The 23,743-nt window shown below is 34.7% G+C and overlaps 2 protein-coding genes across 2 annotated transcripts; one reads left to right on the top strand and one right to left on the bottom strand.

The window, feature by feature from the left end:
* Positions 1-688: 688 nt before the first annotated feature.
* LOC149412444 (uncharacterized) lies at positions 689-13,826 on the top strand. The gene is made up of 7 exons (XM_089645799.1): positions 689-1,125; positions 3,473-3,597; positions 4,236-4,319; positions 5,254-5,340; positions 6,357-6,506; positions 7,039-7,609; positions 12,452-13,826. The coding sequence occupies exons 1-7, from the start codon at positions 945-947 to the stop codon at positions 12,508-12,510; spliced, it is 1,257 nt and encodes a 418-aa protein (XP_089501925.1). The 5' UTR covers positions 689-944; the 3' UTR covers positions 12,511-13,826.
* Positions 13,827-15,730: 1,904 nt separating this feature from the next.
* beta3GalTII (beta-1,3-galactosyltransferase 6) lies at positions 15,731-19,543 on the bottom strand. Its single transcript, XM_089646105.1, has 3 exons — positions 18,880-19,543; positions 17,800-17,990; positions 15,731-17,240 (listed from the first exon to the last, which is right to left on the bottom strand). Exons 1-3 carry the CDS (start codon positions 19,492-19,494, stop codon positions 16,958-16,960), a joined length of 1,089 nt encoding a protein of 362 aa, XP_089502231.1. The 5' UTR covers positions 19,495-19,543; the 3' UTR covers positions 15,731-16,957.
* Positions 19,544-23,743: the final 4,200 nt, after the last annotated feature.

Raw genomic sequence — 23,743 nt, 5'->3', positions numbered from 1 at the left:
CTTTGTTAGACACAAGATCAGTATTGTGTTGTCAAAACTATCCAACATTTCCTCTCTCGCATCCTTCATAAACTCGCAGTGCCACAAAATGTGGTCGACTGGTTTGTATCACCACTTGAGCAGTTTGGGTGAGAAGACAGAGTCAGGCTATGTAGCTGTCCCCTGAATATATACTACTTCCTAAAATACCTACTAAAATCCCTACTACCATCAAAGTAAATGTTGCTTGTGTAGTGATAGAGGACTTAGCCAGCCGAAGAATTGATCTCACGACACCTGTGTGGGACCCAAACGCGACGCCAAACCAGCAAACCGTTCGTTTTTGCGAGAGTTTTAAGTAATCATGACCGTTAATCAACTTTTGTAGGACTAACGGTTTCGGTTTTTATGAGGTAAGATTGGTAAGGGGTAGAGTTCTCGTCTTCGTCCAGACTTAACCAAAACTAGAAACGGGAGTTAGAATAACAAATGAGAAGATGTGAAGCTGTTCAGGTTGGTTTATTCTATCGAATGATTTTGAACTTTATCTAAATTACGTATTTTATCGCTAAATCTCAGACCTTGTTATGACAGCGAAATAAATTGTAAACAAACATGGACGCTTTCAGATCGTCGGACAGGTTATAGATTAGGCGCAGAGCTCTCGGCGTCTCGGGTCTCGGCTTTCGGTTCGGCCGCGGGCCGAGTGAGTGTTGAAACGGCACGGTCGGTGAACGCCGAACGGTCGGCGCGTGTGAACACGACTTTACTATGTATTGTAATGATAGGAATTTGTTTACATATCTATGTCAATAGCTGTTGTCAAATACTCGAATAGGATAACGCGAGAGTCTTCCATCGAACGTAGATTTAGTTCATCAATATATATGTTTCGTTGAATAAATGGTACGCAAGTAAGATGTGAACAACGTTAATCACGAAACACGTAGATTATTTCCGCGATAATGACGTCTCCGCGCGGCGGACGGGCGCTGAAGGGCCGCACCGTGCTGTACCTGGCGGTACTGCTGTGCACCATCAGCGTGTTCTACCTTTATCAGGCATACAACCAGAACTATGAGAACGCCAAGCTTCTGCACCACAACTGCCTCGCTGAGCAGACCTCCCTGTCTTCCCAGCTCCAAGGTTCGTGCTCGAAGCTCCGGCTTCGGCTTCGTGGACAGACATGTCAAATTACGTTCTCCTTCCCTGTTACCTGTTCCTTGCATCTTTTATCGCATATGTGCCACTTTCTGACTCGTGGCTGCAGCGAAAACTGTCCAATAGTTTTTTTTCCAATGGATTTATCTAATAAACTAATATTGTGGATTGTTGCGACTGTAAATTTAAATTACTTATGTTTTACTGTATTATTAAAAGTATGTTATTAGGTACTCTATCACAGCTTGCAACATTTTTCCTTGTAAATTAGGTTTGTCATTGAAATGAAGCTGAACATTCCACTGTGAATTCATGTGCATCTGAGCTCTGCCTTTGATTTGCATAAACTTATGTATTTTCCAGTGACTAACATGATCTTCAGGTATTCAGAATTGGGTACTCACTTTCCTGTTCACCAGAACTAATTGTTATGCAGCCTTATCTCACCAGGCAGGATATTAATCTTGATCCAATTATTAGACTTGTTCACTTTACTTGTCTTAGGAGTTCTGTACTCTAATCGCGCCCCGAGTGATAAGCGATGCAGTGTTATGATTCCATATTTTATTGCCCCTTCTGAGATTGTTTTATGACTTGCTTATTGTTCCATTGTTTTCGAAGTCACGCTAATTATTTATTGTTATTACATTACGAGTATTGATTTGCATATTTCTACAACTATAATATATAGTCAGCTCGATCCACACCACAGCATTGTTCTCATTAGTGTGTAAATAAGGCAAAGAATGTTAAAAGAAATATCAGATGTGTATTCAAGACTGACCTCTTCCGCCATACTCTCTGCGATGTATGGCTTCCATCACGGACTCCATCTGTCACTCGTACATGCACTAAAATATTATATATTTTCGCTTGGTTCTATGCAGCTCGAATTTAGGTCCTAATAATGGTCTATTTAGTTACCATACGACTCGAATTCAAGAACTACAAATTGTTGCAGATTTGTCTAATGAAGTGTGTTTTTTGTTGTTGTTATCAGTAATTTTCGTTCAATGTTTATATGAAAAAACGTAAGATGAGCCATTTTTAACACTTTTTCAAGTTTGCATTAAAATTTTTTATATTTTTTAAATTAAATGATTATTTCTAATACTAAAATTTTAAATGTATTTCTTCACCTTTCAAATATAGTTTTTAATTTTCGGATACTTACAGAAATACTCTATTTATTTGGATTTTATTGCGAAATGGAAATATACAATAATTCTTCGACCTTCTGACAGCGTCTTTAAAAAACATAACGGTCAATATGCCAGCGGCCTAACGGTTTAAGGTTATAAATGAATATAAAAGTGTTGTTTTGCATTGTTTTTAGCACTTGATTACTTATTTATTACTAGCTGTACCCCGCCACGGATTGCTGTGCAGATAGAGAAACAATAGCGCGTGTTGCTATTATGTCCAACAGATGGCGCTGTTTTTATTTTAAAAACATGTTTGTTGACATCTATATAATATAGGTATATAAAAACACATAAGGAATTCAAATGAAAAGTTGTGTCAAAATTTCAAAGCAATCGGTGAAAAACTTATGGATATTCAAGATTTTGAACAAACAAACATTTACATATTTATTTATATATAAACTGTTGGTATTGGCGTTGGCATTTATAGAAATTTTTTTCAAATTATAATACATATTATGTATTTAGTAGATACTGTTTTATTAATTCAGATTGGTAATGGTAATTATAAAATTCACTCTGTGTGCAATTTTTGCTTGGCTGAGGGTTGAAGACCGTCGTTCAGAGTCGGGTGAATCGATGATCGAGTGTATTTTCTTGTTTGCCACTCTACTACATATTGTCCAAAAAAACTAAATTTTAGCAAATATTCTGCTTTCTGTGAGTGAACATACCAGAAAAAAAATTATTATAAATCGAATGACATTAAAGCATCATTCCCAGAATTGAATGCCGAATGATGATGTACTTAATTAAAATGACATATAGTATATTATTTGCTGCATGTTTTAAGGTGGTAGATACTGTCAGTATCACCCTGGTGAAAGACCACAATTCTATACTTAAACAGTGCTTGAAATGGGTTTAGCGGTGTTTAGTGGCGAGATTTGAATAGTTAGATACTTCCAGGCATCCCTCTCCCCTCCACACTCCTCCCTTCAGCCACAATACTCCCCAATTGAAGTACTATAATTACAACCATAGTCCAACTGTCTCCAAGCTGCTGGAACTCTTGTGTGCGGTATTTGCATATATTTTATCTTACAAATTACATTAATTCCTCTTTTAAGAAAGTGTAATTAATTTAATTTGCTGAAATGATAATTAACCTTCCACTTTATATCCAGCTGTTGTAGAATATAAAGGGCGCTTGGAGCAGTCACTGACAGCAGAGAAGCAATCGCTATCAGCACTGCGTAATCACAACCAGCGAGAGAAGGAAAGTCTGACCAGTCGATTAGGAAACCTGCAGGTAAACATTGCATGTATTGAAGCAAACTAACTGACTAACCAATACGCCGTTTCTCTGCAGAGAAGACAGACCACCACACTCCTCGCTTCATTAACATTCATATATACTCCTCTGTTATTCTGATTCTTGACATGACCCAACTCAAGTATTCGATTCACTTGATCGTGCCATGTCTTTCACGAGCGTCCCTGACGTCTTAAACCATTAGTTCATGTCTAATAACAAAGAAACTGGGTTCCAGAAACTAGATTGAGAGTTATGCCATCTATTAATGTTATATTATAAATATTCACTAACATGGTTTTTGATCTGAACAAATCTCGATCGGTGCATGTTCAGCACCGGTACACAGTCGGAAGACACGCCGAAGGCATTCCCAACATTTGTACAAGGTGGACTTTTGGAACATGAGCGTGTTGCGTTCAACAGCTCGGTTGTGGAATGATGTGAAGGCATCTTGTCTGACTGTCTTGTCATATTAATAAATATTTTTATAGAGAAAATATAAAGATTTTCCACTTTCCCAATAGTAGACATAGGACATCTCTGAAAGTAGATTTTTACTCACTGAAATGCTTATAAAATATATTTCAGAGTTTAGTTGGTATCGTTCTTATGACTGTGCTTGATGTTTGTAGGACCTCTTCGACACCCTGAAAATAGAATGCAACAAGGTGGAGAAGTCGGCCCAGGAAGAACAAGCCCTCCTTCACCGATATAGGGTATGTTACGTTTCACCACGTTTTTATGTTTGGTCTCTTTATCGCAATTGATTTTTGCAGTATTGAGCCGTGCTGCGCTTTCTCCTCCTTTAACTGACGTTTCAGACCGCCTAGCAGCGTCCATCATCAGAGAAGATGTGATGAACACCACAAGGCTGTCTGAAATGTTGGATAAAGGAAGAGGAGGTGCAATCCAAAGTACTTATAAACGGACCAGACCCAAGTCAAACCAAACAATTACTCAATATGGACAGAAACTCACTGAGGGAACTGGTAGGACTACTAACGGGACGCTGCCATCTCAGACACATCCAATTGTTGGGAGTAGAAAACACCAACAGATGCAGGAAATGTGAAGAGGATGAAGAGGCTCCAATTCACCTTTGGTCCCAATGTCCAGCTCTATTGGGAACAAGGCTCAGATACCTGGGAAGACACATTGTAGACACAGAAGACATAGCCACATATCCAATGACAACCCTGGTGAACTTTATTAAAGGGACCGGATTACTGTTAAAGCAATGAGGTAAAATGGGAGATAGCACAATGGGCCTAAGGCCTAAGTGCTCACGGGAATTTACTTAATTTTAAATCATATCCGATTATTACAGTTCTTAATTTTTTACCAGATGTATTCCCACTCCCCCTAATATAACAGTAATTGTTTCCTAGACCAGTGCTCTTTAACCATTAGTCCGCACACCAATGCCGATTGGAATCATATGCGTGATTCAATCTACATTGATTCTTTGTTTTTTCATAGCCGTCGTCAGTCAGTCTATAAAATATTTTGCTTATTTTCACCAGGTCTAGTGTAAAAGGGTTTAAGAACCAGTCACACAAAATTGTTGATTCCCTGTCCATCAGCACTGCATACTCTTTCAGGATGTAACAGTAAGGTTTGATTCACACTTTCGTTTCTTATCTATTTCAGGAATCATTATCTGAAGTTGAACGTAATTTGAATCAGAAGGTGAAAGAATTGGAAAAAGAAAATAACTCTCTGCGTGAGAAAAACCAGGTACAGTAATTGTGCTCAAAGTAATATTTATACTAGCTGGACCCCGCCACGCGTTGCTGTGGCTCAGTATGTCTGTGGAGATAGAGAAACAATAGCGCGTGTTGCTTTTACGTCCAACAGATGTTGCTGTTTTTCAAAAAAAACATATTTTTACTTGTCACAGGTGACATCTATATAATATATAAATATGAAAAAACCCATGCTTATTTGAATGAAACATTGTGTCAAAATTTCTAAGCAATCGTTGAAGAACTTTCGGAGATTTAAGATTTTTAACCAACGACTAGCTGACGTGTACCCGGCGTTGCTGCAGTTTATTCTTAGGAGATAGACATATTCCATCGCGGACTTTTCTGTAAGCCTTTTTAAGAAATACAATTCCGTAATACATTATTTTGATGTATCTTATAAGGTTTAGCCAGTGTAGGCAGTCACTACGCGCGCATTTAGTAGCCATAATTAGCCATAATAAGCCAGCAATCGCCCATCTCCATTCGCTGTTGGGGACTGGTTCGGTACAGCGGCTCGCGTACGTGGCTCGCCTACATTTCTTCTGATATTAACGTCGTGTTTGTAATATTGCAAATAAGTGTAATAGACGATAGATTCTGTGAAATAAGGCGTTGGGGACGTTGGGACGTTGGCAATGTAGGCGCCTGAAAATATTTTATTTACAACTTGATTACAAAACATCGACTTTTCTCTGCTTTCTATAAATTTAATATGCATTATTATATACATAAACATTCCTGAAAAAAATCTCTAAATGATAGTGAAAATCCATAGCGTAGTTTAGAAGAACTAAGCGCGCGAACAGACAGACGCGGGTAGCGACTTTATTTTATGCTATTTAGAGATGTTGGCATAAATAACTGAATTATAATATGTTTAATTTAATTATGTACATATACTCAAATGTTTCATATATAATACAATTATAATTTTTACCTTCAATAATAACAAAGATTCGTTGTGTGGTTTGTTATTATGTTAATATAATGTTGTTTGAATTGCAGAAATTGATGTACACATCGAATTCTCAGCCGTTTCATTCTTATCCAAGAGTCCAGACAGAGAACAAAAACATAAGCAAGCAGGTTGAAATAGCACCAGACGTGTTCAGTTTGAACATTAACACCAATTCCTACCAAGCTCAGTCACTCCAGGTTATTATATACTATCAATACTAAATTTAAGTTATTTAATTTTAATTTTATTTTATATTATAGAAACAAACAGTACATGATTTACAGAGATGAAACAATATACAGGAATAAGATATTTCATGTTGGGTACCTATGATATGTTTCCTTGTAATGTCTGCTAAGTGGTATATTTATTCCTTAATTACCAGGTGACGTGTGTAGTTTATAGGTGTGTGTGTGTGTGACGTGTGTAATGTATGTGTGAGTGTTTGTTTGTGTGTGTCTGTATGTAAGCGCATTGAATAGTTTAAATTATTGACATGATGCCACGTTTGAATTTGGGCAGTGAATCCGAAAAAATGTCAATGTTAGAGTTAAGACAAATATTATTTAGAGCATGAAGAGCTTGGTAAAGTTTTACTTAATTCAGTAGTTACTTCAAAATTAGTGAATTTTGCCCTTAACTTAAAGTACATAATATTATATGCACATTCAAAGCAATAAACTAGATTTGTGATATTTTTCAAAGACTCTTTTATTTTATTTATTCAAGGGGCAGGTCAATCAATTGAAAGAAAGCAACAGCGAAAAGAGTCCATCTTCTTCAAATGTGGGCTTTTTGAAACAAAACATGCCTTGGGAAAGTTTGAACCACTCCGTGCCGGTTTCTCCCCCCCTCAAGCCGAGTGAGTCGGGCGACCCCAACGCGCGGCCCATGGTGCCTGACGGCTTTGCACCAGAACTCTTTGTCCATGACAACCACAAATCATTGGACAAAATGAACAAAGGAATGCCTGAGAAGCTGGCGTTGAAACCTCCCAATCGTTACGAAGCTAAATTAGGCGAAGAAAAGGTCTTGGAAAACCTGGACGTTGAGAAGAAAGTGGAGAGTGTTCTGGAGAGATTGGCGCAACCCCTCGATGACAAGTTCCACAACCCGGACAAAATTAGTAACAATGACCACTATGTGTTCCAAGAGATGAACAACAACAACAACCTGCCGGTGGAGGAGCGGCCCAAGAAGCAACGGGCTAATATCAACGACAATGCCGACTTCAACGACGTAAACATCAGCCTAGACCAGGCTGAGCCTGCCATGGCTAACCACTTTGAACAAGAAGACGGTAAATCTTTACAGTTATATTTCTCATAATACATACATATACATAACATATAGACATGTAGAGCCAGGATAATATTTCGTGAATGTGAATGGTAGAAAAAATCACCCGAGGAAGATAGAGCACGGTCGAGTGAACCAAATACTTAAGTCGAGTCATTTCAAAGGTCAGTATAATAGAATACATGGGCAATATGCACGATTGCATTGCATTGATTGATTGCATTGCATTGCATTGATTGATTGCATTTTTTTTTTTTTTTTTTTTTATTTAGTTACTATATTACATTTTTTTAAACATTTTTATAAGAATTATATATATTTATATGATTAATTGATATAGATTTTTATAGTCCTCCTCACTAGGAGATCCTGTGCTGAGGGGGACTAGGTTTTGAATAATTTTTCAGCGACTTCTATGGTTCGACTTCATGTTTTGGGTAAGGGTTTCCAGAAACTTCTACGACGATGTTTTAAATATGCTAGTAAGTTCTTTTTCCGGTAATTCCTTAAGCCAAGATTTAATGTTCTTAATGCAGTTGTTTTTTGTTTTGATTTGTTTGATACTAAGTGGGAGTTTGTTATATACCTTTACTGCTAAAAATTCAGAGCTTCTTTGTCCAAAGGTAGAGTTACACTTTGGTATAGTTAGTATCTCTGTTTGTTTGGCTCTGGTATTATGAGTATGTGAGGTGTTTTCCTGAGAATTATTTTTGAGGTGTTGTACCAAAATGTTTTTGGCATAGATTTTCTGTATGCTTGGAACGTCAAATTGTTTAAAAATTTCTGTTGTTGATGTCCTTATGGGAACCTTTAGTATGGTCTTTATGATGCAATTCTGAGTAACCTTCAGCTGTTTTATATGTTTTGATACTGCTGAGCCCCATCCTATTATTCCATATTCCAATTTGGAGTGGCATAAAGCATAGTAAACTCTCTTTAAATCCGTAGCTGACAAAATGTTCCGTAATTTTTTGAAGAAGTAGATGAGTTTAGTTAACTTTTTTGAAGTACGATCAATGTGTGAATCCCAGTGTAGTTTATCGTCAATTTCAATACCAAGATATTTTATGCTTTTGGTTTGAGTTATAATCGAGCAGGAACATTGAGGAAATTTTTTTTGACATTCATGTAGTTTGAGTATATGCTCATTCATTGGTTGTCCTCTTTTGTTTTTGGAGAAAATTAAATATTTGGTTTTATTCACATTTAATGTAAGGGAGTTTGCTTTAAGCCAGTTTTGAAGAACAGTTAGGCCATGTTCAGCCTCCTTATATGTGCTTGTCCAATCTTGTTCATGGAATAAAATTACAGTGTCATCTGCAAAGCTCATTATGTTTCCTTTGATGGGAAGATTCATAAGGTCATTTATGTAAATTAGAAATAGTATAGGTCCTAATACGCTTCCCTGGGGGACACCGTACTTAATTGGTAGAGTTTTGCTCCTTCTTTTACCAATTTGTACAAATTGTTCTCTTCCCGTTAAGTAACTTCTAAGTAGGTTTAGGGTTGTTTCGGTTATTCCATTTTTTTTTAGTTTTAAATACAGTATTTCGTGGTCAATGGTATCGAAAGCTTTTTGAAGATCAATGAAAACTGCTAGGCATTTTTTGCCTTCATCCAATTTTCTAATAATTGTATTTGTTACATTAGCTATAGCGTCACCAGTACCCAGGTTTTCCCTAAAACCATACTGCGTAGATGATAATATTTTATTAGAATCCAAAAATGTAAGCATTTGTTTTTTTATAACTTTTTCTAATATTTTTGATAGTGTAGTTAAAATACTAATTGGTCGATAGTTTGATACATCATTTTTGGGACCGTTTTTATATATTGGAATGATCGTAGCAATTTTAAGACAAGCAGGAAAAATACCATTTGATATTGACAGATTTATAAGATACGTCAGTGGGTGGATTAACTCATTTTGTAGATATTTAATTGATTTGCTTGATATCAGTTCATTTCCCGATGAAGTATTTATATTTAGGGAGGCTATAATATTTCTTATTTCATCACTTGTTATCTTGACAATATTGAGGCTGTTTTCTTGATTTACATCGTCAATCCTCACTGTATTTTCGATAGTACTAATTGAATTTTGTTTAATTTTATTTGCTAAGTTTGAGCCTATATTGCAAAAATAGTTGTTTATAAAGTCAAGAAGTTTGTCCGGGTGTTCTGTAAAAGATGTGGGAATCTCATCAATGTTTAATTCCTTAATGCTATTGTCATTATGTGAGGCTTTAGCATTAGTTATTTCATTTATGATCTGCCAGAGTTTACGTGAATCATTATGACATTCATCAATCTTGTTTTTATAGAATGTTTCTTTAGCATAACGTATTACATTTTTACATGTATTACGATATCTTTTGTAGAATCGAAGTGTTAGGATATCATAAGGGTTGTTTTTGACTTTTTTGTGCAGTTCATCTCTTTTTCTGATTGAGTTTATAATATTCTGACTAATCCAAGGTTTAATGTGTAAATTTTTATGAGATAACTTTTTTTCTATGGTTTTGGTGTTTGATAGGATAATGTTCTGTAAAACTTCTATAAAATAACTCCAAGCAGTATCAGTATCATCTTTTTCCAGAAGGCTTGTCCAGTCATTCACTGTTAACTCGCATTTGACGTTTTCCCAATTTGTTTCAGATTTCGTTAGGAGTGATTTCTTTTTTTGGTTTACATATGTATTTTTTTTTGTAATTGATAGAATTATTGTATAATGGTCTGTCAGTGTGGTAGTACAAATAATGGCTTGAGTTTTTCTATTAGTTTTACAAAAGATATGATCAATGCAAGTTTTGCTTTCATTATATACACGTGTTGGTTCATCAATTAGGCTTTTAAATCCATGGTATGCTAGTGTTTGCATATAATCAAATTTTTTTGGATGGCCATTTTCAAGAATATCAATATTTATATCACCGATGATAAATACATCTTTAGTTCTTTTTAGTAGACTTAGTTGATTAGATAAGGAGTTGAGGAATGGTTCTAGATTTTGTGTAGAAGGAGATCTATAAATTGCGAGTATTGTTGTGTCATTACCGATTGATATACTTAGACAGTTTGCATTATTGATACAGATCTCTCTGACATCAGCTTCTATATCTTCTTTAATATATACGATGACACCATCATTTTTTGTGTTGTTCATTATTGTAGAGTAAGGGACATAATTCCCAATTTGTAGGGGGTAGTATTTATCAGTTAGCCAACATTCAGTAAGAATAATAATATCCCATTTTAAATTTAAGCTTTTCATCAATATTTGTAGTTCATCAAAGTTTTTATTGATACTTCTAATATTCTGGTGCATTATGTTAAAATTATTGTTTATGGATGATATGTTTGGTATGTTTGTTGTTAGTGCGTTATTCATTTTCTCAATTTAAATTATTAAGTGGATTAAGTAATGTTGTTCATATTATTCACTAAATTATTTTCACCATATCATCAAGGTGCTTAATGTAGATAATTTTATCATCTTGTTTTTTGCGTATCATAACTTTACCCTGTTTGTACCATACATATTGGTAATTTTTTTCTTTTGATAATTGTTTTGTTTTCCATAGGATTTCTTTATGATACGGGCTTAATTCTTCCCCGATGAAGATTCGAGATGTCGCCAGATCCTTGATTTCATTATAATTTATTTCCTTTTTCTTATCAAGGAGGGAATCTCTTTTTCTTTTATCGGAAAAGGTCACAAGAAGTTTAGGAGGGGCTTCATTTCGTCTGTCTGAGACTCTCGTGACGTCAGTTATATCAGTGTGTAAGAGGTGGATTCCTGCTGCGGCAGCAACTTTTTTAACAATTTCCACAGGTTGTTCGCGGTTTTGTTGTGGAATTCCTGCTATTTCCAAACTATTAGATTTTGATAACGTTTCCAAATCAGAAAGTCGGATTTCAAGTTTTTTAATAATCATATTTTTTTCCATTTGGTCTTTTTTTATATTTTCAAAATCTGTTTGAATCGCTCGATTTAAATTATTTGAGACCTCAATTTTTTTTAACATCTCATCGTATTGAGCACTGATAAAATCAATACTTTTTGTAGTTTCTGTAGTTTGTAAATCAATTTTTGTAAATATATCTTTTTTCAGGGTTTCAAATTTTTTATCAATGTATTCAATAATCTTATCCATGTTCAATTTATCTTCCGAAATTATTGGGGTTTTGCTACGTGTGCTAGACATCACTATTTTAGTAAGTTCACAAATGCCCCTCTTTAATTATGCTTGATGAAAAATTGATGGTGGCAATCACTATTTAATATTTGTTTTATTGCATAGACAAAGTCACTCAACTTGACATTTAATATTTTTTTACTTTAATTAGTTTTTGCGCAAAAATCACTCACACTTTGAAATCTTAACTAAAACTTTTGATCCCACAAAACGTAGAAGGTTTAAACTTTAATTTAAATCTATTTATTGTGGCTTTAAACAACTCCTATTAATTTTTCGGCTAGTTTATAAGGGACGCGGAAATTTCAGATCTTAGCACTACAGTTAACCATAGACTAACTTGCATTGATTGATTGCATTGCAACATTGTTTGCAGTCCATCCTCTCTCTCAATTTCTATGATGTACAAGGCTCTTCCACACTTTGTGGTTCTGATATCGACGTTCCGGACGTCTGTAATATTTAATCACACCAATACATGACACCTCTCTACCTATCTTTTGTTAGTTAGTTATATAGTAAGTTATATCATTCCATAGACGCACACTGCTAAGCTGGATTGAAGTTGTTCACAAATTGTGTTTCTGTCCCACATTGAAAATTATTCTATTTGCTAACATTTATTTTTTGTTTTTATTTTACAGATGAAAATGAAGACTATGATAATAATAAACTCGATTTTCAAGCGGCTAACCGGAACTGAAGTTTATACGTTACTTTTAAAAAATCACTTTTATTTAATTCTAAGAACAATTAAGTAATAATAAAACCTCTAAGGTAACTTAATATAATATAAGAAACATTTAGTGTTAAGGTTACGGCTGCTTGCCGAAGTTGGAAGAGCACAATCACATTTTTAATAATTTATAACTATATACATATTCCTACCTGCAACGTATTGTTTCCTATAAACTCTCACTAGTTTTATTTCACTTGCATGAGCCAGGCTTTTATGTTATTTAAGTCCTTACTCGAATAGAGGAAAAACCTTTCACCAGGAATTGTTAATTAAGGCCGGGTTGCTTCGTCTTTGAGCCGTATATAAAAAGAGGTTGTTTTGGCTATAGTACATACATAATATTATTATGTACTATAGCCATTTTAGCATTTATCCGAAGATGAAAGATTCTGTGGATCCCAAAGACTGCTAGGCTAGACACTCTGAAATAATGACAGGATTTAAAAAATAGAAATACCCAGATGCAGATTGAGAAAGAGAAAGGACAGTGAGGACTGGAGGTGAATATCAAGGGACTGCAGCCAAAGGAGAGCAATTCCACCCTATGATGTATATAGTGATGACGGTGATCTTGAAACTTTGGCTAAAAGATCAAACAACCCAGCCTTAAAGTGAAGGGAAAGAAACAAAATAAAATATATATGTATATAAATTAGCCTTTTCTCCAGCTCAAAGTTAAATACATTGTTACTGAAAACCCTTAAAAATAAAGTGTTGCACACAATGCAATAGAATTTTTTAAATAAATAAATTATTGTTACGTACAAGCAAGTTACAAGCGCACACATGTCAAGTTTCAAATTGACAAAATCACATTTTGTGACGTGCTAGCCAATGGAAGACCCACTGTTTATTGCAGTTATTTTAAGGACAGTTTTTGCATGAGGACTATTGAATATTTTAGTATTATTTTACAAAACTATTTTATTCAGTGTGGCGAATATTAAAAAAAATGTTATAAAGGCTTCTGCATCTCAAATATAATATTAAGTACATATTTTCAGTACCTACTACAAAAAATCTATAGATAATACGAGTCAGCGCAGAAGTGGCGCAATCCAATTTCAAAGTATTTTTCAACTTTTACTTGAACCACCATCACATTTTTAAACTTATCTTAGCTCAACATTTTGCGAGCTTGCCAATTCTGTGCTGACCAACTGATGTGCTTTTCAATTTACTGTTAGTCAATAAGAATAATACTGCTGTGAATCTACTTTATTTCTCAAATACTAGGTGTCTTTAGCCAACTCATCTAATAAACTTGTGTGGATTTGAAATGGTTTATTTATTTTAAACACTGAAAACATAATTTTGTTTTTAAATATTTAAAGCAGCTTGGCTCCCACCATTACATAGGCCATATGCCCTTTGTGATAATATCTTCCCTGTTTGTAGTTCTTTTAGTAAAGATCAGAAGAATTTAATGATTACTTTGTCATCTTCAAACCTCTTCTGGACTAGGACATCGCATACTTATCTGTAAGCTGTAACCGTTACCAAAAATCGTAATGCGTAAGTGGCTTGCGAGCCGGCTGTAGTTTTTGCTGCAAATGAAAGGGAGCTTAAGGCAAAGCTAAAAGCTATATCACTATTTTGATTAATCTTTACAACGAATTGGTGTACATTATGATTACCAAAAAATATGCTTTAGATAAATTGAAGGTTTTCCTATCGTTTCGCTTGAGTAGAATACAAATAAAATAATAAATTACTCAATAAAAAATATAAATGTAAACTAGTAAAAAAAAATATTTTTTCAATAGAAATGTATGTACGCATAAAGGAAACAACTTTAAAAAAATACCGTATTTTAGCTAAGATTATTTGTGACGGTTTCACTTGATTAAATTTTTTGCTTTCTTATAAAATTATTTACAAAACAAATAAAAACCAGTTTTGTGCTTGAAATTGAACGTTTCTAGACTCCGTTTGTCAAGCGATTTTAACGCCTGTTACCTACAGTATAAGGTGTGTCAAGAATATACACATTTTTGGCTTGTAGCTTCGTAGCTCTTAGTGGAGAGGAGAGATGAGGCCACCTCCGTGAACACTTCCTTAGTGTGGCCTTCAGGGAACCAAAGGGAAGTGGAGAGGAGAGATCTCTCTTCCCTATTAGGGGCCTTAGGGGAACGAAGGGGGATTGGAAAGGAGAGATGAAACCTGGGAAGACACATTTTGGAACCAGAAGATAAAGCCACATATACAATGACAACCCTGGTGAACTTTATCAAAGGGACCGGGTTACTGTTAGAGGAATGAGGTAAAATGGGAGATAGCACAATGGGCCTATGGCCTATGTGGTCATGGAAACAATATGTAAACTGTCTCCATCCTATAAATAAATATATAAAATAAAAAGAGAGCTCTACGTCGGCTCACTGTTACGGTTACAGTAGTGTGGGCATTGCATACACAGTAGGTTACAGTGTCCGCAGTGGTTACGGTTATAGCTCGTGGCTGAATACAATTAGTAATATTGATCTAAGGGGGTATTTCGCCACCTCTGACTAAACTGTCGATTAACACTACTCGTTGAATAGCGTATATTATCTGTTCCACAACCTGAGTTATTCTACCCATCAAGCAGCTATCATATTTCAATCTTATGATTAAACTTATTTGACAAGTAGTTACTACAGTTTAGTTAGAAATCATGAAATACCCCCCTTATGGTGTTGGAATAATAAGAACGTACAGGGTCAATTGAAATAAAATTTAATATTGTGAGTGTTGCTTTAATATCTATAAATTGGACAATCTTCATACCCGAGGGTTATTAACTTAACCATCATTTCAATGTTATGGCTGCGTTGTTAATTGGCAATAGTAATAACAATATATTCCTCTCGATAACATTAAATAAACATCTTTACAGTTAAACAGTCAATACCAACCACCGACTTATTGACATGGAGAAAAAATACTGTAATGGGGACAGTATTATATTCTTATCAATCACTGAATACATAACACAGAAATGTCTTTCATATCCATGTAGATTTTAATGGAAACCAACATCGCCACTAACTTAGAACCTTTTGGTTTTAGCCCATTTAGCATACGCTCTGTCTCTGTTACACTTCCTGACATAGTATATCGCTAATATATTTGATCAAAATGAAAATTTCATTATGATCATTAAACGAATTATCGATCAGTTATACTTAAGGCTCACGAAATACACCAACATCTCATTATTTATTGTGTTCTTCTTTGTTCTATGTTATCAATTATTATAAACAATCGAGCATCTCGCTCAGTTTTATGTTCTGCGTTGGTCGATTTAAAAAAATATATAATGCATAATTTATGATTAGGTAACTACTATACTATTGTAAGGTGGAACCCTGCTAAGCAGAGATTTTGTGAGACATAATAAATGCTGGGAACATTATTTCTGAGAAACCCTGTATATTGCTACAGACTACCCTGGTTTAGGATGGAATGTTTGTTGTCCCATCTATAAATTTAATATACATATTATAATTATAATAATTACTATTATGGAACAGAAAGAAATAAAAATTTACAAAAAGTTAAAATGTATCATAAAAAATTATACAAAAATATACAGATATATCAATATTGTGTAAAACCTACTTTATAAACAGAATAATCTTGAATTCAATTATCCATTTATGAATGTAAAATATTCTTCAATTGGAGGTGTTCGCAAACAAAGATGGATGGCACTTTGGGTAAAATATTAAATATTACCAACATTCCACCAAATTATAAAGTACCAACTGTATCTGTTTAATAAGATGCAATCATAAAATTATATTAACCTTTACAGCACTAGCTTCCTATACACAATTTACCGCATTATGCGTTTTATAGTTTCGTGTATTGTCGCCAACAGTACATATAAACGACAGCTGCGCAGATCGGGTTAAAACAGATTTTTTAAGTTCCTAAATTTTATGAAAGCTTGCTATGCATTATTGTATTGCAACACATATAAACTAAATAGAAGACATATAGATTGGGAATTCTTTGGAACAACTGCCTATATAAATATTAATTCCTATATGTAGAGATGAAAAAACTTGTTTCTCAGCCGGACACTGGTAATTCCGAACCTGCCCCCGTTAAATCACATTGGAATTATTTAGAACAACTGGCTGTGTATGAAATATTTACATGGTACGGAATACCCGACAAACAATTAATCACCCCACACGTTTGTGCGCAAATATTCTTATACACCTAAGTTCGCGGAGTTTCAAACTCCATCACATTTGTTGACCATCAAATCGACAATCAACACCAGCTGCCCATTTTTGCCCCCATTTCGGCATCAAATTAAATTGTGTTCAGCTGACAAGCATAACATTTGTTCAAATGTTTTTTTGATCAAGTGCGACAGAGTTTGAAGCGCCACAAGATAAGTGACTAATTTAGCTACTCAATCGGTAATCTTGCAACACTGGCTAGGGGGCACGGCCCAGTTGTACTGGTACGGCAGGCGCAGCACCGAGATGGTCTGGCACAACCGCGTGTTCTGGGACTGCAACAGAGTGAAGTAAGATTCCTCCATGTCGCGGGTGCTCTGCTTGTGGCGGATCAGGTATGAGTCGTTGCACCCACGAGAGCTCCATTCCGTGTCGAACCTCGTGTCGTGTAAGCGGCGCACGCGGGATAGTGGAGCCGTCCACACCCCCATCGAGACGTCTTCCGATTTGTACAACCTAAAAAAAGAGTAGTGATTATTTACTTAACTTCTTTCCGCATGACGGCATTACCCGATGCCAGGAAATTAAAAAAATAATTTTAACTCCCGTTCTTTATTTTTCATTGAACAAAAATGTCGAGATATTCCTCACAACTAGAAGTTGAAAGGTGTTATGTTAACTGGCAACATCAATTTTATTTAAAATCGGCATAGGTCACACTTCTTTATCTGTTCCTGTTAAGTGGGTAAAGCCCATAATTTAGGATATTTTTGATGTCATTATGGAGTGCCAGAAAGAAACTAAGATGACGCAATGCCACGTTTATAGTCACTGAACAAGCAAAATCAAGTTCCATGGAATCGTATTGTAGCAAATTTGAGAACTAGAAACTGTACAAGTGGAACACGTGGGGTCCTCTTCTAGCAATCGATAAATCAATGTTTAGTCGATACTGATGATAATGGCGATACAGAATCTGGATAGGTACAGGGATTTCAAAGCCAACAGTCGCAAAAATCAAAACAAGATAATATAAACCAGGAAAGTAAACAATTATATATTATATTATACATACTGCAAATAGTGTGAATTTTTCGCAATGAATTCAAGAATGTCCGCTGATATTACGTAACCGCCGCCCAATGCGTACGGCAGGTAGCGGTCACAAAGAAAGAAGTCTCCTTCGGCCCAGCGGCCGGCGCGCTGTACATGCGCCGTGCCCTTGAAGTAGCCCCAGTACAGCCCTGTTAGCACCGCACTCTCCTCCTGGAACCAACCACACCATCTTGATGAATACATTAATTTTTGTAGCTCATAAATTCATGGAAATTTTCCGTACAACTGTCAGCTATGTGAACCTGGGATGACTCCCCTGTGAGAGACACGCAAGGAAGAAAGATGCTTCTATTCCATAAGCCTGCAGTATAAAGGCAGTGGAAGTCAAGCATAAGGAACTCGACTAAACAGCAAGAGATCAGCAGAATTGTAGGTGGCAAACACTCTCCGAGGGTTGTAAAATCATGATATATGTATGTGTAACAGCACAATTGGTTGAAGACGTATTGTGTAAATGTCTTTATTGTTGTATCTTACGTAGAGATATAAAATATACAACAATAATAGCATATTTGCAGCAAGTTCCAGAGTGGACAGAGTTTCACAGTTCCAGAGTGCCTACAACTAACGCGAATTATGTGCAAACTTCATATGTGTGTTCTTTTAAAATGGTGCATCAGTTAGCAAATTTTCGGGTAAATTATTATTTACGTAAATAATATTAAATATCAATATTTTTCATTATCATAAATGCAAAAATTTTTTGTTTATTGTCATTAAATTGAATCAAAGGTTTGTTTTTTTTTGTTTGTTTGAGTAAAAACGATAGTTGTAAGTAAAATTTTAACCATATCCCAATTGGGGATACCATAATCTCACTGGCTCAAGACGGTTGACAGCAGTTGAGACTCTTGTGACATATTCATATAAAAAGAGAGAAAAAAAATCTACCTTCTAAAATGAGTGATAATTCATTTTTGTGAGGGAAGGTGTAGGTAAACATTTTGGTGATGTTTGTGAGCTCTCTCTGGTTGCAAATCATCTATCGATTATGTATCGAATGACAACATTTAATTGAATTAACAAACTAGAAAGATACCTTTTGAAATTTGCCGTCAGATGCTGAATACATCACTGAACCCTTGGAAGACTCGAGCGCTGTTTTCCTGATTGATCTCAACTCGTGGATTAACTTGTCGATGCGGACGAATGAGTCATCATCACACTTGAGGAGATAGAGCAAGTTAGGATAGTTGAGGTGAATCCAGCGGATGGACTGTATCAGCTTGTCGCTCAGAGTGGTGTACTTGTCCTTCAGCTGAGGGAGGATGAGCAGATCTCCATGCTCCTGCTGCTCATTCCTCAACTGAGCGCGGGTTTTATCTGAAACGGAAGACACGCCGACGACAAAGTAATGCTCAAACTCTTTGTTTTCCATGACATTTTCATGTACCATCGGAGAGATGCTCGGCGCAAGAAAAGACTTCAACTTCAGCCAAGTGTTTCTGATTGTTTTCCTTCTGTCAAAGTTTTCGGGGTTCGATAGTATCAGCCCGACGTACGGTGCAACTTTGTTCATACTAACTTCCGAACGCTGTTTAACCAACGATTCGTGTTTAAAGTCACAACTATCATAATTAAATATGCTCATTGTAAGCATGCAGCCTAAAATAAATGAAAACACTGACAGAAAATATGAATTACGATGTCTCATTACTGAACAATAACAATGACACACTACAAGCAAGTGAACCTGGAGAAATTCAAACACCAAAACGCCAGATTGACATTTCCTTCCACAGATTCCGCCGGTTAATTCCGTCTAGTTTTATTTATCTATGGAGTTCTACGGACGTGTAAGTACTAGTGTTGCCTGCGTGATTTTAAAAGGCAAACTAGACATTATTTTTAGTGGAGAAAACATAGATAGAGAGGGTAAAACAAGTTATTATAAAAAAATAATAGAATTCGCCTGCATCCTAACTATTTCTCTAAGATTTTCATATAATTTATTTATTTCATAGTGATTTCAATAATGTAAATACTGTAAAAACATTATATATGTCACTAGTAAGGAGTCATGTAGAATACAATTCCACGGTTTGGTCCCCAAATTATGAGGTTCATTCACATGCGATTGAAAGAATCCAAAATAAATTTTTAAGATATGTAAATTTCAAAATGGGCATTCCTAGAGAAAACCTAAATTACGATAACTTACTTTGTTCATTAAATTTAATAAAATTATCTGAACGCAGAATTATTTCCGATTTAACCTGTTTGTATAAAATCATTAATTCAATGTTTGATACCCCTGATTTATTATATGTAATCTCTTTTCATACTCCAAGCAGGTCGGTTTCAAGACAGTACCTACCATATTATTGTAGCAATTCTATGTCAACGTCCCAATATCATACTCCTATGCGACGGATTCAACAGCTAGGAAACAAATACTCAGATGTTGTTGATATATTTAGTACATCAATTTCAATATATAAGCATACCCTATTGAAGTTTTTTTTTTCATCGAGTAGTGGAATATTTGAATAAAGGTATTTAATTTGATTTGACTAACATATAATAATTTTGTCAACTGAAATAGAAAAAAATATTTTGGATTTTTTATATGTTGTGCCTGCATTCTGTGTAGATCAAATCAAGTTGAGTGATATTTTGACTTTATATTTATTTTTCTGCAATTGTTTTAATAGTCGTTTCCTGCACTATTTTCATGTATAATTTCGTAAATATTTTTTATATATATGTATGTAAAAGCCTTAATAGGCGTGAAATAAATAAATAAATAAATAATTTAATATGTCACTCGAAAAAGAGCTAAAATCTTGTCCATGAAAATATGACCAAAGTTGGAACAGAGAAGTACATCTTTTAAATCACCATTTTACGTTGCAGAGTTAAGTATACAAATAGCTAGAATATCTGGAAATGGATCTAAGAAGCTAAAACGCTTTTTTCAATGCCCTGGACGGAGCTGTTCGAGCGAAAACCTATTTAAATCTGCTCTTTTAATGCTGATTACCACTATTAAACTACTAAATCTAACTCTAAAATATCTGAGTTGGCAACACCGTCAGGTACCTATTCTTCTTTTAAATAATTATGGCTTTTTATCTACTGTTTCTAACCTGTAAATTGTTTATTTTTCCCTAATAAATCTCAGACCCTTAATACCTGAGATAACGCCTTGATACCTAAGACTAAACCAAGTACTAGAAAAAACAAAATAAGGAAATTGTTAAGAAATATGTTTTGCCTTTTCAATTCTTTGAATCATTTATTAACTAACCTATATTTTTATTACCTTTATTGTTATTTTTTGTTTTATTTCTAATATTTTTTGTTTAATTTAAACAAATGTAAAAATATTTTTGTTGTCCTCTCCTAAACACAAGCAGCTGCTTTATTAGGAGAGTGATTGAAATATTGGTGTTGATATTGTTAAAAAATTGTAACCTTGTTTATATGTTTCAATAAAAATAAAAAAAGGAGTGTTTTTTCTATTATTTTGTAAGGGTGAAAAAAAAATTACAATTTTTACCAAAAAAAGAGGATTTTATGTAAATAACGATGTAAAGATGAGAAATATGATAAATTGATTACAGATGACAATGGAGGGGGTTTGCTTTTCTTTTTCGGGACTGACCCATTTGTTTATATTCTGAAATACTAATCTTTTAAAAATATGAGTCGTTGGAGTAGCCATTTGTATCAAATTGATACAAATTTGCAAATCACATTATATTTTTAATGATTCATCAATGAAAGATACTTCAATGTCATGGAAATATATATTTTATAAGTGTAAAATAATTAAATTTACTCACTCGATTTACTTTTTTTTTACTTTGCACCCATCAACGCATTGGGGTCAGTGGGACTATGGCGTCCCCAAATTGGGTGTGTTGAGATACTCAGGGTAGTGCGAAGGGAAAGAAGACGGGAAGAGAAAGGTGGGGAAGTATCAGGCTATTCAGATCTGGTCACCAAATACGGCTAAAGCCATTTCAAGTAATTTTTCGTTTCTGAACTGTGGTCTTTCAACAAAGCGATATTGGGAGTATAGCCTAGAGTAAATTTTGAATAAAAAATAGGTAACCTGTAATGTGTCTATCTCAACTAGAACTGCAGCTTGTTTAGCATTATTATTATTATTCATGCTCTGATGGCTTTATTCAATTGACTGAATTTATATTACATCAATATGTTTTTGGAGAAAATGTCCTAACCGGTGGAGGTTTGTTGTGTCTGTTATAGATTTGCAATCCTATGGGCCTAGTTATAGCTAGTCTGAGTGCGCATCCTGGGTGTTATATACATAAATCGTAAAATGTTCCATGTAAAAGTGCACGGAAACTGTTTGCCACTGTTGTAATAAGGAATTTGAGTCCCTTTAAAAAATATATTTGTATCATCATCCACATTAAAACAACGATTTATTAATTCTAAGATTAAAAATATATAAGTATACTCAGAATCGGTGTTTTTTTAATCTACATGAATATATTTTTAAAAAGTCTATACATTTTTTGACTAAATTCTTTATTAGTTACACTGTGTTATTTTCAGAGATGTGCTTTATTTCAAATAAATCCATTTCAAATGGAAATGCAAAATGCAAAATGGGTATTTTCCATTTTGTATTTTAAATGCTTTTCTTAAAACCATTTTGCATTTTGCATTTTAAATGCTTTTCTAAAAACCATTTTACATTTTGCATTTTAAATGCTTTTCTCAATGCATTTTCCATTTTAAATGCTTTTTTGCAACATTCTTCCTACTATCTCCACTCATCTTTTTTTCATAAGCCGCAAATATCAGTCGGTCCTCAACCTCGCTATGAGAGATAATTTACATTTGTCTAGTTGCTCCCTAATAGGAGCCCTGGCAATTGAGTGATACCATTACAAAAAATACTGATTCAAATAGGTACTGAACATGGGGCCATGGCGCTGTAATATTAAATGTTAGATAGCAGTTTCTATGTTTTTACGTTGGCAACATTAGTCCCGCGCAAATTTTTTGTGGTTTCATAATCTGTAGTCGTGGTGTTTTTGGATTTACCATCCTCTAATATGTTTGTTGTACATTGATGTCCATTATTAAATGACAAAATTGTTTAAAAATTCTATAATTATTTTAATTGTTTGACCTGAGAAACCATTTTGCATTTTCAATGCATTTTGAAAATGGGTATTTTGCTTTTTGCATTTTCAAATGGAAAAGTTTTGACCCATTTCCATTTTGCATTTCAAATGGTTTTGGGTACCCATTTTGCACATCTCTGGTTATTTTGCCTTTACCGCTTGTTATAACTAGGCCATAACACTTGCAGTGTTGAAACAAGCAACTAATTCATTCTGGACAAGTTTTCTCATGACAGCCTGATTAATGTTATACAGAACAGTATATTTCAATGAACCATTTATGTTTTTAGCAAACTCTTTGATCAGCACTGCCAAAACCTTAAATGTCCTTATTTAAAAACAGTACAATGCAAAACTGCTGTTTATGTACTAACAAACATTTTTTGCTGTCCGTCCTTATCGTATCTATATACATATACTGCGTGTACTTTGTCTTTCTTTGTTTCTTTCATATTTACGTTACCCTTTCGGTCCTTCGTATTTATTTTACCTGGAGCTCTGAAAAAAATTTGACATATTTCAATTTTATAACCACCATGCTCAAATCACCATCGTAGCCTTGTTGGCCTCTCAGAAGCTGAGCGTACTGTACAGGAGCACACAGTACCTATATAACCTGTACAAATCGCAAGTGCACCCTACTGGTGAATTTGGCAGCCACCTCTGGTCTAAAGCTGAAAAAAAAACTCTGTGCAGAAACGAGCGGTCTGTTTGATAGATTCCCCTATATTAACACACTTCAGGTGGGTATCTTTTGCGCTGGCGGATTGCTGGCGACTGGCGAAAATAAAGGTC

Source organism: Hesperophylax consimilis, chromosome 23 (assembly GCF_061612785.1).
Source record: "Hesperophylax consimilis isolate HC1 chromosome 23, BYU_Hcon_1.0, whole genome shotgun sequence".
Classification (NCBI taxonomy): domain Eukaryota; kingdom Metazoa; phylum Arthropoda; class Insecta; order Trichoptera; family Limnephilidae; genus Hesperophylax; species Hesperophylax consimilis.
The sequence above is the reverse complement of the archived record's forward strand: the minus strand, read 5'-3'. Positions and strand labels throughout refer to the sequence as shown.

Excerpts from the sequence above, each read along its gene's own strand:
- LOC149412444 (XM_089645799.1), top strand. The coding sequence starts at position 945 with ATGACGTCTCCGCGCGGCGGACGGGCGCTGAAGGGCCGCACCGTGCTG. Across the intron at positions 3,598-4,235 it reads GTCGATTAGGAAACCTGCAG|GACCTCTTCGACACCCTGAA; the intron begins GTAAACATTGCA and ends TGATGTTTGTAG. Across the intron at positions 7,610-12,451 it reads CCACTTTGAACAAGAAGACG|ATGAAAATGAAGACTATGAT; the intron begins GTAAATCTTTAC and ends TTTATTTTACAG.
- beta3GalTII (XM_089646105.1), bottom strand. The coding sequence starts at position 19,494 with ATGAGACATCGTAATTCATATTTTCTGTCAGTGTTTTCATTTATTTTA. Across the intron at positions 17,991-18,879 it reads CTGACGGCAAATTTCAAAAG|GAGGAGAGTGCGGTGCTAAC; the intron begins GTATCTTTCTAG and ends GGTTGGTTCCAG. Across the intron at positions 17,241-17,799 it reads AAAAATTCACACTATTTGCA|GTTGTACAAATCGGAAGACG; the intron begins GTATGTATAATA and ends CTCTTTTTTTAG.